General features: G+C 39.8%; 1 protein-coding gene across 1 annotated transcript in view; it reads right to left on the reverse strand.

Annotated features, from left to right (window-relative positions):
• Window positions 1-15,239, reverse strand: part of LOC139723394 (transmembrane protein 151B-like) — a 41,505-nt gene extending 26,266 nt beyond the window's left edge. The window contains exon 1 of the mRNA XM_071634640.1: window positions 15,017-15,239. Within this exon, the coding sequence (XP_071490741.1) occupies window positions 15,017-15,049 (33 nt within the window). The 5' untranslated portion in view covers window positions 15,050-15,239. The remainder of the gene's footprint in view (window positions 1-15,016) is intronic.
• Between the last annotated feature and the right edge of the window lie 2,845 nt (window positions 15,240-18,084).

Here is an 18,084-nt window from a genome sequence, read left to right on the forward strand (position 1 = left end):
ATTTCTGGACACTTGATGCAAATCATTGTAATCGATACAGACTGCGCCATCAAGGTGCCGAAAAGGGAGAGTCTGCGTGAACATTTTCTGGTCAAGTACGCTTCTCATAATCCTCAGTGTTGGCGCCAAAACACAATTTGAAACACAATCTCAGCGCAGATAGCAGACGTCAGAGTGAATCGTCATAGAATCACGCTCATCAGATGGGAACCATGTCAAATACAGACAATCATATCGGTCGTCGACCCAATCTGCTGGCTATTTCTGTCATGATTCTGGCTTTCAAGAAAAAAATAAGGAGCCAACTGAACTCGTGCGCAGCTCAAGAGAGAGAGCAATAATTGGAATTCTTGGGGAGATTAAAACAAAACATCGCGATCTTCGGGGATTCTGTGGATCGCTGCATGATGCGGCCAATTTACGTACAGATGGAAACGAGCGCACATCCATTTTTATGAAGATGTAGATGAAAAAAAAATCGTCAACATATCACTTTGCTGTTCCATCTTCAACAACCAACGGTGATGTGAAAAACACGTGTACGGAATTATCTCATTCTTGAAGAAGAAAAGTACTCAACGCTGAGATTCTGCTGTGACAGTAAACTTCGGCAAAGATTATTCTGCCGTATTTCAGTCGTTTATCTAGTTTCCTTGCTTGCTTGGTTACATTTGTTTTTCTTATCAGAAATGGGTGAAGGAATGGAAATTATAGTTTTGGGGTTGTGATCCGGACAAGCGACTGGATCCAGAAATCTTAAAAGTTTACTTTTACAAGATAGAGGGATTTCACCACTATACATGTTAACTCTTCGAAGAATGCGCATAACGGTTGATCAGAAGTTTCAGAACAACAGTCTACAGGTCTTTAACACCACAAATTTAGACTGGATGCAGGCAATATTGTGGATCTGAATATTCAGATTGGTCAAATTTGTACTGTTTGAAAAACCAGAAAGAATTTGGAAGTGCAGTTGTGTGACTTTTTAAAGAAATGTCCTGCCTGAATTTATCCATTTTCTTTTCTGATCAATTTTCAAGAAAGATGTGCATGTGCCATGAACTAGATTCTACAGAATGTGACTGAGAATACCGGTCCTATAGATTGTTCACATTTATGTTTGTTGTTTGACAGAAAATTAGTTTCTGTTGAAGTCAACTTCCAATGATCATGATGAAAACACTGATAATAAAAGTAATGACAGTAACAATGATAAAGATATAATTATGTATGTATATAAATACATCATACAGCTGTATATATACATATATATGTACATATATATATACATACAAACATATATATATATATATATATATATACATACATATACATCTGAAACAAGGTCCTAATCACAATAAGATACATTTAGTTCCATCATTTCAATCCACACATGCCTGATGACAAAATACGATGGAATGGACTTGAATGATGTACTTCAGTAGTCTAAGAAAAGAGAGAAATAAACGAGAAACATGTTCAGTTCAAAGATTATCCTATAATGTGTATGTTCATGAGTTTTGTGTGGGCAAATCAGGTCTTATGGATAGAATAAAGCACGTGACTCCATAACACTGCAGCTGTATGCACCTGTGCATATCACAACTGTCCTCTATTTCGCAGGTAATTTCATACACAGTGCGATATAATCTGTGTTTCTGAATCTTCCGCAGGTCCCTTTCATTAAGATTGTGATCACAAATACATGAAGATGTGCGCCGAAATAATTGACCTATCCCTATGAACGCATACGTTATTTTGAACTCGAAACATTTTGGCTTGGTGGACTCTGAGGGTATGTGGTGACATGTCATATTTATTGAAAGAATCAGCGGCGCTAATGTGTACTGAAACACTTACAAGTTTGAGAAAAAGAAGAGTATGAAAATTAGGAGGGGGAGAAAGCTTGTAGGCCTATGTGCTTCAGTACACATAATCGCCAATAATTTTTCCTCTTAATATGACATGTCACCTCATATATACCCTCAGAGTTCACCAAGCCAAAATGTTTCGAGTACAAAATAATACAGGAGGAGGAATAAGCAGAGGAGGAGGAGGGGATTTTTTTTTTTTTAGCGCAACCGACGCGAAACCGAAACCTTCTTTTCGCATCTCAAAACGTAGTTCACCATTTTTCAGGTGTTCGCAGTGGGATGTCCCAGTTTCCTTGCACTAGTTAAACTTTATTTTCCCCCAGACCCTGTCCTAGAATCCTGGATCAGAGCCCTCACCTCTTCACCACCGGGAGTTGCTTCCATTAGGCTCATTCAAGCCGCCCAGAAGCTACTACTTGAATTGATTTTACCCAAGTGATTCAACTCTCAATAGAGAATAATGCAAGCGTCAATTAAAACATCATGATGATAATGAGAAATGGCAATGACGAAACGACTGGATGTAAGAATATTATTATACATGACTACCCAAGATAGTAATGCGAAATAAGAATTATGACCATCCTAGGAAGACTATTTTCTTGAAGTAGTCATCTGGCTGGTCATATGGTAATAATAATGTAAAGTTTCGGACACAAACACTGACACACACACACAATGTCACGTATAATATCATGATTTGATGTGTGTAAACATATCGAAGGCTCTTGATTTTCTTCCATGCATGCTGGACAAGATCATTCAAAGTAAGTTTGAATGCAGAAAACTCTCAAGGAACAAAATTGCAATAATTCAAATACTGATTTATTTTTTTCTCATATTATACACTTGCCAACCAATATCTGTATCGGTCACAATTTCGGTCTTCTCTGTATAGTCTTCAGCTCAGTTTTACAGCTTACAAAATATCATTCTGGTCCCAAGATCAAAGCATTGTTATTTGTGCAATCTGTGGAATCAAACATACAGACAACTGCTCTTACCTCTTCATCGCCAAAAGGGCGTTTATAGAACCAGTAGATGGTTGAGTGTATATACACACATGAGTGTGTGTGTGTTTAAGTATACTAAATAAGATTTTTAAATATGAGAGGTACACATCAATACTGTACGCCAATTTACATTCATCCAGGATAAAGTAAACTGCGACGATGTTGTACGATGTGTTACGTCATAGAAAGTATATCTATGATATCCACTTTTCCTCTTCAAACTTTTTATAAATCTTCAGCTATAATCCATTTGATTCACTATGCACCCTGGTTTTTAATCGTGTTATTTGTTTTTTTTTTTTGCCGACAGCAAAGCTTACGAATTCCAGTAAAATGTCCAAACTTTACAAGGAGGTTTATCAGATGGTTGGAGAAAATAATATACTTTTTTTCCCCTGATGCATGGCAGAATAGAATTACATTATTGACAAGCGACCTAGCTCTTTCGGGTTATGCGCGCTGAAAATTAATGACATATTAGGTTTTACACATACCTGCACAGTGAATTACTTTGTTTAAGTCCGTGAAACATCATGAAAATTAATTTTACAAGAGATCCAATGTCATTCAAAATTTTCCGCCGTTTTAAACAGTTTATACTCTATGAACATGTCTGTCGAATATTATTGTTGTTTTCATAGGGTCACTGTTCCAAGTAAACGTTTGATTTCCACTATTGCCCAGTCCTTGACCTTGACATTATCGATCGCAATCTCCGATTCTTCCCCTTGGCATTCTAGATTTTTTTTCCCCGTCGGGTTTTCAATATATGTCACCGATCATCTGCGCAGAGAAAGCCGTTCTGTCTGGTGCCAGTGATAATTGTCATTAAAGGCGGATCCTAAAGCCCTGATGGATGGCAGTGATGTGTGAGGGGGATGGAGAGTGCGGGTGATTACAAGGGCAAACAGAATCACTGATCACCGTGGCTCATCGTCAAAGGATTATTAAAATGGGACGTAGGGATATAGACATCGACGCCGCAACTATCACGACGTATAAAACTGGTGGAACGGTTACCCGCTCTAGGCATAATACATGACTCGCAAAGCAGCAATGTTTAAATCTTTTCCAAACTCATCACAAAATCTCTTATTTCACAGCTTTATTGATTATTTCTGTATAGCGGTAGATGGAGGGGGAACTACTGATACACTTGAGGCTTTTTTTTTTCAACCGACTGGGCTTTCTATCTTGCCTAGAAACAATGTACAAAATGCGATGAGATAATTGTTGGTGACTTGCAATATTGAAGATGGTCAACGTCAAAGTTTAATGATCTCTCATGACATTTCCTAATCGCAAGGAAAGGATTGTTTGTCTTTTTCTCATAATATACATTGTAGCTCAAAAATCTTCATGACATGTGTATAAAATACATTTGTGACGTAGGTTTTAAAAAGAACAGAATTTAGGATAAAAAACAACTTTATCATAATCATACGATCATAAAGATGTCGTATCAATACTTCTATACATACTTCGCTAAAGGATACTGTTTGTGATCATCTTCAGGTTGTTATTGCAGGATGATTCCACCCTACTGTTATTCCCCTTCCCTTCCATTTTAGAACATCATGATCCAGGAGGTATGCATTATTGAATAAACATATATGCACGCCATACAGCGCATTTTAGTTTTATCCAAGCCCTTCCCCTACGGGTGTATTTGCATTGATTAAATTCACGAGGATGCATAGTTTGACATTGGTCCCATGGATATACGCGTGCTCCAGCGGTATACTCACTTCAACCGCGCAAATAAAACAACTCCATTATTATGATTCAAGGACAAACAGAGGACATTCAGCAACCTTTCTCATGGGGGGAATGGCAGCAGACAATACAAGCAAACCAATGCAAAGACGCATGGTGTTTTGCTTTTAGTTGACGTCCTTAATTTGCCCATAAATTTCCCCAAACGAGTCCCACTGTCGTGGCGCCTGATGTGGACGTCGCGCCATGGAGCTGGTATCTCGCTTTACACAGACCTCCGTACAAGTGCGTGTGTAAGAGGTCGCCTGAGTGGCGTACACACATACACACACATGGCGGGTGTGGAGGGAACGCTTCACTAAAAGCATGAATAAAGCATGCCCTGCGCGTTTCCCGCGTCATCCTATTATCATAACGAGTCTCTCACCCCGCTACTTGTTGCTGTAATCGCCTTGCTCGCCGAGCTGATCACTCAAAGGTTATGTATATAAAGGAGCCGTCGGAGAATACAAATCCCAGAATCAGGCAAGAACTTCGGCGGGTCAGCCGGCGTACAAATGAAATGCCAACGGGCGGGCAGAATTGCGACCCTGATTAGATGAATAAATGGAAGACATTTTCACAATCAATGTGAGGCGTCTTGTGTGGCTCGGCCGTTTTCATGGTGATATGAACGCGGCAGGGATTGGATTCGAGCAGACATGCTCTTTTAACACACCGACTCCATTGTTACTCATAAAGGTGTAAGGATGAGTGACCTTGCCTTGATGCATCTTGTTTTTATCATCCTCTCATCGCAATGAAGATGGTACTTGCACTCTCGAAGTTTATTCATATTCAAATGAGCGTCGCTGAATATAGATGATTTCAATTATCAATGACAAAACAAAAGCTATCGGCATGACATGTATGACATGCCAAATGCATTCATACCACACAAGATAAAGGTTGTTCCGGATATCCAAAAGCTTTCCTAAGACTTGCCCGACATTGTATCCGGCGTATGCAAAACCAAATTTCAGATATATATCGAAATGTATTCAAAATGACAAAGTGAAAAAAAAATTGATTCCAAGTCAATGTGGATAACATTTGTAGATCTGAATAAATACCTAAGCAGGTCCATTAGCAACAATCGTACAAACACAATTTAGAGACCAAAACGTCTTAAACCCTATTCATGCATTTAGATTTATGTTTTTCATTTCCGATACTTTGAGATGCATCTTATACGACGGACAATATAAGGTATTGAAATAACCGCATTTTTATCATCAACAACACAAAACGGCTAATCTGTGACAAGTCAAATGGTTGGATGTTGAGCTGTTGGAGTGTCCTTTCTGTCGGCCAAAGACGTGGGGTTGGCAAGGAAGGCGGCAAGAACTTGAGGGGACTGTGGGTGGATGATACCCGCTCCTTGATTCAGTATTTGGTGAGCAATCAGAGTTTCCGTTCTGCTAGAATCGCCTCCAGTGAGGCCCCCTTTAAGCAAAGGGAAAATAACATATCTGAACGGAATGAAAGCTACAATTTGTTGGCTTACTTTCAAATTGACCTCTTTTAGGGGCGGTTCAGTTGTCACGAGTACAAGGCAGCTTGAGGGAAGTATACACTAGCTGTGTGTACTTTATAAACGCACCTGCTAAGACTAACGGCTGAACACAAGTTGGGCTACTCTTCTTTCTTTCTTTCTTTCTTTCTTTTTAGGGAGAGGGGGTGGTACCCTGATTTCCGTTTGAATGTTATTCAAGTTTCTGGTTCTCTTAAGGAAGAAAACTGCAATGTTTATTTTTTACTTCATGAATTTCCTCACCCAACAGTAGAGTTCTCGAAACTTCTCCGACATTAACTACTTCCAAGTTGCATAATATTCCCCCTAACCTTTCAGCCACCATAGTTCTAATGAAATGTGAATCTCGCACTGAAAGTCGATACCTAGGCCTATATCTTTTCAATTTTGTGTCCACTGTTCTGGATGCTCATCGGCATCGTTATTAAAAGTGGTGACGTCATATCATAGCTCACCTCATGTTTTTCTTCTCAAAAGCTTGATAAGTTTTATAGTGCTTGACCATAAGTAAATGTTTGAATTGGATTGACTTGAATCTTAAATAGAATTACTAGTTTGATATGTTTTACGTGGCCTCTAAGGAAGGAACCTTAATAAGGGATATTTGTGGAGCAAGCAACCATGGGATCAACGATCACTGAAAGCCCCCTCCCATTAGGACTAGGCAATGTAATGAAGTAAAAGTGCCTTGCCTAGGAACACTACCGCCGCAGTCAGGGGAATCGAACGACGGACCTCGTAATAATGATAGCGCGTTGTCTTAACCACTGAGCCCACAACTCAGCAGCGTAAGCATCCTCTTTAATGTCATAGGTGGAAACCAGTGGGATCACATGACAGTAATCTTGCACTATCGCGGTTTTGAATCAGTTTTTACAAGACATGCAGAAACGTGAACAGTTCTTTACGGTGACAGTGGTGTGTTGCCCCTCTGTCAAGCAGCGTGTGAGAACAGCGTGTAATATTTAGGAGAATGGTCCGTATACACGCTTGTATCACGTCCGTGGCCACAACAGTGACACGATATTTACTCTTGCGACGATTGTTCTAGTCTTATTTTCTCCAAAGACTTAGGGTTAGGGTTAGGGTTGTGATGGAGTTTTAGGGTTAGATTGATGTGAGGATTCGGATAAGGGTAAGGGTTATGTTTGTGGGTAGAAATTTTGTTTGGCTTAGCGTGCATCATGCAGATATTCCATAGGAGCAACTGTCGCCGGAGCAAATGTCATGGAACCGGTCACAACATCACAGGTTGTGTCGGTTTAGGTCATAATGTGAAAACGGTATGTTTATCTCAACATCAGTGTGGTAACGAAATATTTCCTTTAGCAGGTGGGTATGTCTGCATTCTCTCACGTGACTAACTGGGACCATCCGCCACTACCATCTAAATTCTACAACGACAATAGATGGTGACCCCGGTTTCACATTTGCTCCTGCGACAGTTGATCCCTGAAATGTCTGCATGATAACCCAAACATAAATTCTACCCACAAACATAACCGTAACCCTAATCCTAATCCTCTCATCAAACATGTCAAACTAAATCTAAAATCCTATCACAATCCAAACCCTAGACCCAAATCCTTGGAGAAAATAAGACTGCAGCATTTTCATGTCACCGGTGGACTCACGTTAGAAGCCTGTGATTCCTTCTTGGAGCTTTCAGAATTAGTTCTGGTTTGAAGAAGACCTCTTTTCATACATCTAGCTCCCAAATTTGATTTCTGTCAAGTTGATTATTCACTTTTTACAAGCACTGGAATATTATGCGTACACTAGATGAAGCAGGATCCGAGGAATCCACAAGTATGTATGAAACTCTTGAGGAAAAAAGATTGTTAGGGATTTTATGAGGACCTTCTCGCAGTTTGTGCTTCGTGTGTGAGGCGTCCTGAGCTTTATCAACAGCATACTCTCATCCGTCTCTCTTCCCTCTTTTTCTCCCTAAATTAGGGCAAATTATCCCTGGAGATCGGTGCCCGAGTCTGGTGGGGGGTGGGCAAAATGAGACTAATGTAATGTGACATCTATTTCATTATGGCCTCGCCGGGCGTAGAACCGACATCAACGATATCTGCCCCGGGCATCCTAAGGATTTACCCGCCCAAAACTGTGTGCCGCCAAGCCAATCTTGGAGACGCCGGTTCGTAATAGAGTAAAAATAGCAAAAACAACAAGAATAACATCACCATGTCTATGGACTTTTGTATAGATCTCCTTCCTCATCCTACAAGGGTACACTGAGGATTTGGTTCGCGGCTCTCGCGGTGCAAATCATCTACCTACTACCACTCGTTATCGTTTAACCCGTGCTGCTAAGCGGGAAAATCGCAGAGCACGCCTCGCGTCTGAGGTTTAGCGAGGTAATCTGGCAGAATGGATTTTGACACCAAATTATGATTGCTCATCGCTTTAAGTGCACTGTCAACAAGTTGATGTCACAAAATTATTCGAGCCGGTGTTTATTAGGGCTAATGCACTCAAGACAATATGGAACTGGAAACACATAGGTGAGTTTGTTGTTTCCTGCTTTGTTACCATCGCTATACAATGTGAGGATAGAAACATTCTCTCCTTTTACTTCTTTGTACTGTTCTCGTTAATACGTTATCTCATTTGTTTAAATTGAAAAATGATTACATTAATGGACATTATATTTTGAATAATTCTAGCACGTGTGGCAATTAGAGAAGTACGAAAAATTCTCGAATATCGCAAATAACAAAGTGCGCTTGTCTTTCCCTGATGTGATAAGATAAAATCTCAAATAGTGACACAATTTTCTATGCACGTTATGAAGGTTACACTCATCAGTTGAGATTTTTTTTTATCTGCAGTGGTGGCGCTTTCTACAGCGTTCCATGGCCACAGGACAGACACTGAAGGAAACTGCTTATAATCTGTTCTTAGTTCTTGTCAAGATTGCATGTGAAAATATCACTATTTTGAGGATTATTTGAACTGGTCAAAAGATCATATATATTGGGCGGCAATTGGTAGCTTTGCTTGTTCTTTAACTTGATACAGACCATATATTCTCCATGTTCGTCACGGTTATTTACAATGCACCAATGGATAAAATTCGTTTTTAACCATGAGCCTCCGATTCTCGAAAACAATGTGTGTTTATGATCCCTACGTTGAATACTCCTTTTGTCTACCAGGTCTGTATTCTTCCCTCTTCTTAGTGAAAAATCATCCGAATTTGATCTCAGGCTGCTCCGATCAACTATAGCCCGATCACGGCTCCCGTCTTCGTCACAGCATAATGCAATGACAAATTTGGTCGCCCAAGGAGTTCGAATCATCTAAAATTCCATGACATCGCGCTGGGCGTGTTGCTTGAATCTCGGGTCTGGCGAAGGGAAAGCGGTAACGTGATGATGCTTTGTGAACAATCTTTTCATCGGATCTGATAAGCACTCCGGGGGCTTCACGCGGATTGAAAACCGACTCTGATGTTCACGAAGGCACATTGCGGCTACAGGCTTTCTCAAACTTCACGACTGCACACACATTTTGCACATTTTGTGCATTCTATGCCGAACAATAGGGAGGGAGATAGCACTAGTTTTTTCAGCAGCTGCCTCTGAAAAGAGAGGGGGAAAAACACATTCACGTACATTTCAATTGGCCTATATGGCGTTTACCTTTAAGCTTGTTACATCGCCGTACATCATAAATGAGTACACCAAAGTAAGGGTATTAACCGCAGAATTTTGCACAAATTGGGACCAATCTAGGCACGGGCTTAATGTAATAGATGTATTCGCATTGACGTATATTCGAGCAGCGAGATTTCATTAAAATGCTGCTGACATAGGCAGACGATATGCAAGTTGTCCCGCGCTTTGCCTGTGCCTTAAATAGATGTACACAAAATGCCTCTTCGCCGTCGACAGAATGTGGGGACATGCATCAATAAAGGTTTGCTCTCCTTATTGCTACCTTTCCCCCCACTCATAAATGTCAAATGCAGCAAATACATATATGATTCGATATATTACAAAGCACGACATATTCCACTTTTATTACTGAACCTCTCTCTCTCTCTTTCTCATTCTCTCACTCTTTCTCTTCCTCGACGGGTTTATACTTATCCTGGCGTCTTATTTTCTTTTTGTGCTTTCCCTTCAACAAATCATTGTCTTCCACGATGTGTTGTACGTATTGTACGCACCCATTGACTTTTATTTTATGATATCCTTTATTCGAATTTTGAGAACACACACACACACACACACACACACACACAAACATAATATATGTATATATATATATATATATTATTTGAACATATACTAAGGAGTTGTTTGATTATATGAATATGTATTTTATGATGGGTTTATATATTCACAATTGTATGTGCAAATAATAATTATATAATACAATATATGTATATATTATACCCATTAATAATTTTAATTGTACTATTCTGCCTCAACCAACGAATTATTGACTCTCCGGTTTCGAACCGTCTGAAAAATTACAACGCGTCTCTTCCTTGAAATTATCCCTCTGTTTTTCCCCTGAAGAAGAAAAATCGAAACAGATAACATCTGTCGGGCTTAGCCGTGATGATGATGTTGACGATTGTCAGATGATGACCATCGTAAGGAAACATGAACACGTTGTGAGAGGAAAGTAATATATTAGACACAGTCATGAAAATATTACACGCAATGAACTTCTTAATTTAGATGTAAATATCAATATGAATATAAATACAAATATAAATATAAATATAAATATAAATATAAATATAAATATAAATATAAATATAAATATAAATATATCATATATAGGCCCTACATGTCAAAACAGTCGAATCTTTTAAGATCCGTCCAAAGGCAAATCTTGCTTTTGCATCTGTTCATGCTCTTTTTCCTTCTGTTTCTTTTCCCACATCCGATATGTATGATATATTATATACTATATACATCACATATTATGCTTACATGTATGCATATAATTATGATACGCACAAACACAAACACATGTTTATGTGTGTAATGAATATATGTTTGTATATATATATATATTATATGTATATGTATTTATATATATATATATATATATATATATATATATATATATATATACCTAAAAGAGCGCACGAATGGACACTCATTCCACTGTTTACTGGGACAAAAAGCGAGGTTAAACAACCACATCTGCACAGCCTGGCGTATAATGTCGCTGCTCATTACCCATCCCGACAGCGCATCGCATGTGTCTGCGTGAGGCGCGGGAGTCCGCCGTCCACGTGGGACTCAATGGGGTCGTGTTGTGGGGGGACCAAGCAGGTGCCGGGCAGGTGTAGGAATCCACACTGCTATCTGATATGGCGGAGATGATTGAGTGACGTGATCGGAGAGTTTGGCTGTCTTTAACGCAACCAACCCGACCCACCATTGATTGGATAACGTGGAGCCCGCCGCCTCTTTCCCTGCCTTGTTAATACAGGGTATCTCCCTTTCAATAATGTTCAACAGATAACGCTACAGCAGCATCCGTACATTATGTACGACAATGATATGTGTATGAAGATTAGTTTGGATCTTTGACTTACCAACCCCCACCCCTCCATCCCTCCCCACAGTCCACAATCTGGGTCATATATCTTGCTTTAGTCTTCACTGACATTCAAAATCCACTCCTAGTCGGCTCTCTGGTACAGCTACATCTTATTATGAAATCTTGGGAAATCATGTCGAATAAGCAATGATTTATGTGAATGATACAAAGTACATTGCGCCAGAGCCTTTTAGCGCATTTTTATGGCGACATGCCCTAACATAATTATGACAAAATAGTGACTCTTTCTTTTTGTCTAAGGGGAGAGGGGCGGGGCAATACTGACGATTTATAACATAGAAAAGAAAATACACGAATCTTCCGGTTACGATGTGTATTTTCTGATGCAGAATCCTTCTGTGGAAATACCACGAAGGTTATCTGACTGTACAGAGCAACTATAGTAACACCATTAATGTAGTTCTTTTAATTTTATCTGTCACTTGATGCTGAGAGCATAGTAATTTATACATACAACGCTCAAGAGAGAAACATGCGTGATGTTGACATAATAATTGGTTCTTCTTATTGCTGTTACTATTGTGTCAAAAGAGATTCCCTTGCACCCATCACAGGAAGGAGAGTTCTCCGTAAATAGAGACTTGTTGTGTCAAAGGACATACAGGGTCTATCCTTTTATGATTATTGGTGCTAAATACGAGTCTGGTTGTTTGGTAATTTTATCTTTCGTAATGGATTGAATCCTTCCTTAATCCAAAGACTCCATTGATAAATAAGCCGTGTAGGATCATCACATCACAGTTCCCCCTAACTAACAATCAGAAACCTCATTTGAATTGAAAAAGAAAAGAAACAGACAGCTCAGCTAAATCAAAGAAACGAATTCAAGCTACATGTTCGCAACTGGAAAACACTTAATCGGAAGAAACCAGCATTAATGTAATGAATAACAATTGAATAAGGGACTGAAGGAATTATCCAAAGTATACGTTCGCTTGCGATGTCAACGGGGCCCACTGTTTTTGCTATTGGTATGGTTATCACGAACTCAAAACCAGCCAACATTACCATTAAACCAAATGCTGTCGGCTAATCTTTCGTGTCGGGCGGTTTAGCAACTGCATATGAATAATTCCATTCCAGTCACGCGACGATCGAATGTATGCAGGTGCACATTATAGGTATGAAATGTGCGCATGGATAGGAAATTGAAGTGATTCGGGGCAATCAATTCAGGTAAGATGAGCTCAATGCTGAGTGAATACCACACCAGTGTCTTCACACATTCGGCTCCTCAAAATTCAACTTTGTCGAGCTTCCGTCTTCATGATTGAACAGCTTCTTCGTTGAAAAGCAAACGAGTGATACCTGTATTACAATTTATCCTTGTCCCAGTTTTGCCAACTTACGGAAATAAAAATCGGCATTCTTTAGTATTCATCTTTGACGCATTTATCAATTTCAAGTCTTTTCAGAAGGATGGTAGGGCATTTTGAGAACTGCTATAATGGTAGATGCTTGGGCTACGATTAGATAAAGACATTCGGTGCTGGCGAATCATATCGCCTTACGGCCAAACTGAAACCTCGTCAAAGCGAGGGAAAGGTATTCGATTTCTTTTGTTCGAAGCTAAGTGTATGGTGCTCAAATCCGACCTAGCACTCTCTATCTAGCGTTAAAACTTCATCGACCGTCTTGCGTGTTCTGTTTCCCGTTCACCGCCACCACATCTTAATCTGGGCCCCGTGTATTGATTTACACGCCAAGGGCTAGTCGCGGCTTGCATTTTGTCGTGCATGCCTACTAAACACGTTGGGTTATTTCTTTATTGTAACTAGTATTTAAGATTATGGAGGGTTTAATTTATTTTTTGTGCAGTGCTTCTTTAAAGATTAACATCTTACAGTATTTCAGACTACAGTGGTGTATATGTAATCGTCATTTCGTGGTGCTGATTTACACTAAAAGAATGAAAAAAAATCACATAATGGATATGATTATAACTCCCCCAGGAACGATGGGAAATAGTGTTTTGCATTTATGCTATATTATACTCCGTTCTCTGTACAAACTCTACAAAATGCCTTTTGGCGCCTTCCTTCTCCAGACACGAAAATAATTGGCTGACATTTCTTCGTGATATTAACACCGTTCACTAGTATCGTCGTTAACATTTCGTCGCGCTGAACATGATGATGAGTGACATAATCAAGGTCGGGTAACATGATTCCGTCTGGAATCGATCGTCTGCTGATAGTGTCATTATGCTATTAATAACAAGAACTGCGAGCGATTAGTTTAACGAGAACATCATTACGTCTGCCTCCTCGTGGGCTTAATGATCTTCTTTTAACGACAACACTATCATCGCGCTTTCTCCAGAGGCTGTGGTGACTGTGCTGCAATATGAGGATAATTTAACAAGCATCTCGTCAATTTTTTTAACCAACAGCTGCTTCAAATCGTCACGGAAAACATGATTTTATTCAACACACCGATGTCTAACGAAACTTGTCAAAATATATGAGATGAATAAGAATAGATCAATGAATAAATAAATGAATTACATACACTTTGATTGTTGTCAAAATATTTAAAAAAAATCAAAGTTGTTATTATCAACTGTTATTAAAAATACATTGTTCATGATAAGAAAATGTAACATTTAATAACTTGGATCTAGCGATTGGGTTACTGCACAATTTTTAGGCATGTTTGGAGCTTTAAGTTAACGAAAGTAACTTCTTCATAATTATTTTGTTGTTGTTCTTTTTTAATCTAATTTTGTTTCCGATATCGACATAACCTAATCAGCAAGTCTTGTCGATGTGTCTCACCACTGTTGGATGAACAAGTTTCAATCATATAAGGCAGGAATGATAATGACGATGATGATGATGATGATGATAATAATAATAATAATAATGATAATGATAAGAATAATGATAAGAATAAGAATAAGAATAAGAATAAGAATAAGAACAAGAATAAGAATAAGAATAATGATAATAACAATACATGATAACAAAGCCTCAATGACATGGCGCCTATTTGACAAGTGCGGCAAGGATAATCAGATGGCTGCTTATCTTTCGAAGTCTCTCCCAAATTATGTGTGTAATTGAATGTCTGCACAAATTATTGGCTCGAAGGTGAGTTTCTATACCATCTTGTTGTGTTTTGTGCTAAACTTTGGTGGCTTTGTCAAGCTGACACGTCTCGCCCTGGCGTCATAACGTAACACAAGATTATTCAAATGTTGATTGGAGGAAGAGACAATGAATAGAGTAGATATTTACCTCCAATGGCGTGGAGCTCGTATCTTCAGTCATGGTGGCGCAGGGATTTCCGATCACTTAAATCCGTAGTCCATATCGCCCGAAGTCAAGCTATGTCCGACATAGTCCCCACCGTCGACGACTTTCGGCAGAGGCAGCTGGGCCGTCTCGCTAGGCGGTCGAGCAACCTCATCGCCACTGAACACGAGGGAGTCGCTACGCCCCAGAATGCTTTACATGTCCATCTGTCAAGGCATTGTCTGCTGCTCTCAATACACTCCGAACAAATCATTTATATTCTCCGAGGACATCCTAAATCATGGTGAGGTTACCGTAGAAAATTTCATATATGACGGACAATATGAAGCTGCCACTGTTTTTCTTTTCTCCGTGCATCTGCCGAGGAGCGGCCCACAATAAACGGAGGCGCACGCAGCGTTGGGGGTCGGTGCTGTCTGCATTCGCTCAGTCCTCAGCCCAATTTGGCGGCAAACACGATTTGACAGTTCTTGCGTTAACATCACTCGCAGCTAGTTTCCTTCTCGCTCGCGGAATATGCGCACTCCGCTCTCTCGCGCTTCACACGGAATGCTAGTCTCATCTGATTGAGGCCGAATTCATCCCTGCGACGCCCATTCTAGTCTGTTTCCTTCGTCGCTTTTCTGCAAAATAAACTCATATTCAAGCCACTCATTCTTCGAATCTGCAGATGACTCAAGGAATTTATAGTTACAAATTGATTGGAATTTCAACTGACATTTCTACGTCTGGTTCGGATATAAGAGCCTGCACAGTAAGACTCAACACTGTCTTCTTATCGACCTTGTCCGTAGGTACGTTGGGAATGAACGGCTAGGCCTCCGGGTGATGAGAACAGAGAAAAGAGAAATTCAGACTTCACTGATTCCATCTGATTGTGTTTCGTTTCCCTAAGATTTTAGGCCACACGTCCTTCTCGTAGGGTCCTTCGCCTCAAACGGTACCTCTCTCTCAAATAACAAAGGACAACTCTATGGGTAATTTGGGCGGGCTTCGATGGGAAATTGCAAGCATTGATTTCAAATGACGGTCTTACTTACGCGCACACAACGTACACGCTCACACAACCATACACACTCAGTCTGACACATGCATACATGCATGACAAATGCATACACTCTCACTGCTTTGGAGCTCATTTTGACGAGTGAACAATATTACTTTCAATTTAAACTAATTTTGCTTGTATTCATCTCGTTAAATTCTCAATAAAACTATCGCCATATTGGACCTATTTTATTCATTACGTTTGCACTACCCAATATAACGAATCCATGCATTCATTTGATTCAGTGCTTTTCATTTCTTACCATCAAGCATCGCCAAAGTAAAACTTAGTGCATTCCTCTGACCCAGAATCTGGTATGAAAATCGATGGAAATTGTGTTATAGAATTTACAGATTAGAAAAACAGGGGCGCTTTATTTACACCGTAGGCAGCTGAAGCGACCTTCGCGTTGCCCGTGCAGGGATAATTTATTTTGGGAAGTAGCTGAAAGCATACGCCCCAGGAGCTGTGAATCTATGCCGGGGCTTTCCATAGTAAAGAACGTGCTACGTGAATCATGATAAATTGTAATGGAATGCCACTTGCGCTTGATGCATAATTTCAAAACGTTGGGAAAATCTCAGATAATATAAATCATAAATGGATTTTTCGTCCGTGTGCGTGTGTGTGTGTGTGTGTGTGTGTGTGTGTGTGTTTGTTTCATCATGTGGTGTTGCCCTTTATAACGTATGATTTCTGCAGCAGGTTCTACAGCAGAATACGACCAGAAATATTCTTAATGCTCTCAAGTTTACACTTTTTTATTTTTTGTATGATGAAAAGAGGCTTACAGTCTACAAGTGACGTCACTCAGAGGAATGTAACTTTATAGGAGAATGGTTTCATAGTGGTTACTTATTTCTTACCTCGAAAGTTTTTTTCATGAACATCAACATGCCTTTCAATCATTTTTTATGACAATAGTTTGCTTTTGACACTCGGAACATACACTATCAGCCACTTCAATAACAATTCTAGATAGTTAATGTCAACCTGCAGTATACAAAGCATGGTATAAACTTGAGTGGACCGAACTTCGTATATTCTGCATCGAATACCAGACAGGCCAACCAGATCAATTGCACATTATGTGTGGGGGCACTGTGGCATAGTGGATAAGACTCCCGACTCCCGATCGGAAGAACCCGAGTTCGAATCCCGCCCAGTGCTTACGTCCTTGGACAAGATGTTTTTACCCACTGTGTCCCTCTCGACCCAGGTGTATAAATTGGTACCTGGCAACGCTAGGGTAATAATAATAGCAGGGCCCTCTGGTAGAGCAGTGGCAACACTGAAGAGGCTACCCTGGGTAAATAAGACCTTATTGTTATTGTTATCAGGTAGGTAATTCTATCTATGATGATCGTTGATTTGCTCCTTTTTGGTCTTATCAATGTGATAGACATTGACATAAACATCCACAAGATATTATTGTATCTATACGTGTATCTACTGTATGAGACACAAGAAAAATTACAATTGGCTCTCAGTCCAACGAGTGTCCAATGCAGCTGAAGCGTGATAGGAAATGAGAGTTGATTGAAGAGTTTTCGGCATCATCAATTCGACAAGTGAGGACCGCTGTGGCCTACAGTGTTAATATATCATTAACGAATAACGTGCGCGTAATTCGTCACAAACTTAAAGGTCGGAATTCAAAAAGGTATTCTAACGTAGCCATGAATTATGTAAATGTTGACTGCGTAAACCCGCGTGGCACATCGCGCACGCCAACAATATCCAATGGCGAACGCATGCTGATATGCGCATGAGCAAGGTACGCCGACACTTCCAGCTTGTTTTAGTTCAGGGATTAAATTCAAACCGTTGTTTGTATGTACATCAGGGGTCTTATTTAAAACTTCCTTAGTGTAAAGCGTGAGTTGACATCTTTGGTGAGTTTGACTCTGTGCAACAACTCATTTGAAACATCTCAGTACATCATACTATTGTATGAACTACAAAACGCCCTCTAGTGAATAGCCTTTGCTGCTCTTTCCGC

This window comes from Diadema antillarum, unplaced genomic scaffold (genome assembly GCF_040938485.1).
Source record: "Diadema antillarum isolate AM-2024a unplaced genomic scaffold, OU_Dant_1.0 scf00000188, whole genome shotgun sequence".
NCBI lineage: Eukaryota > Metazoa > Echinodermata > Echinoidea > Diadematoida > Diadematidae > Diadema > Diadema antillarum.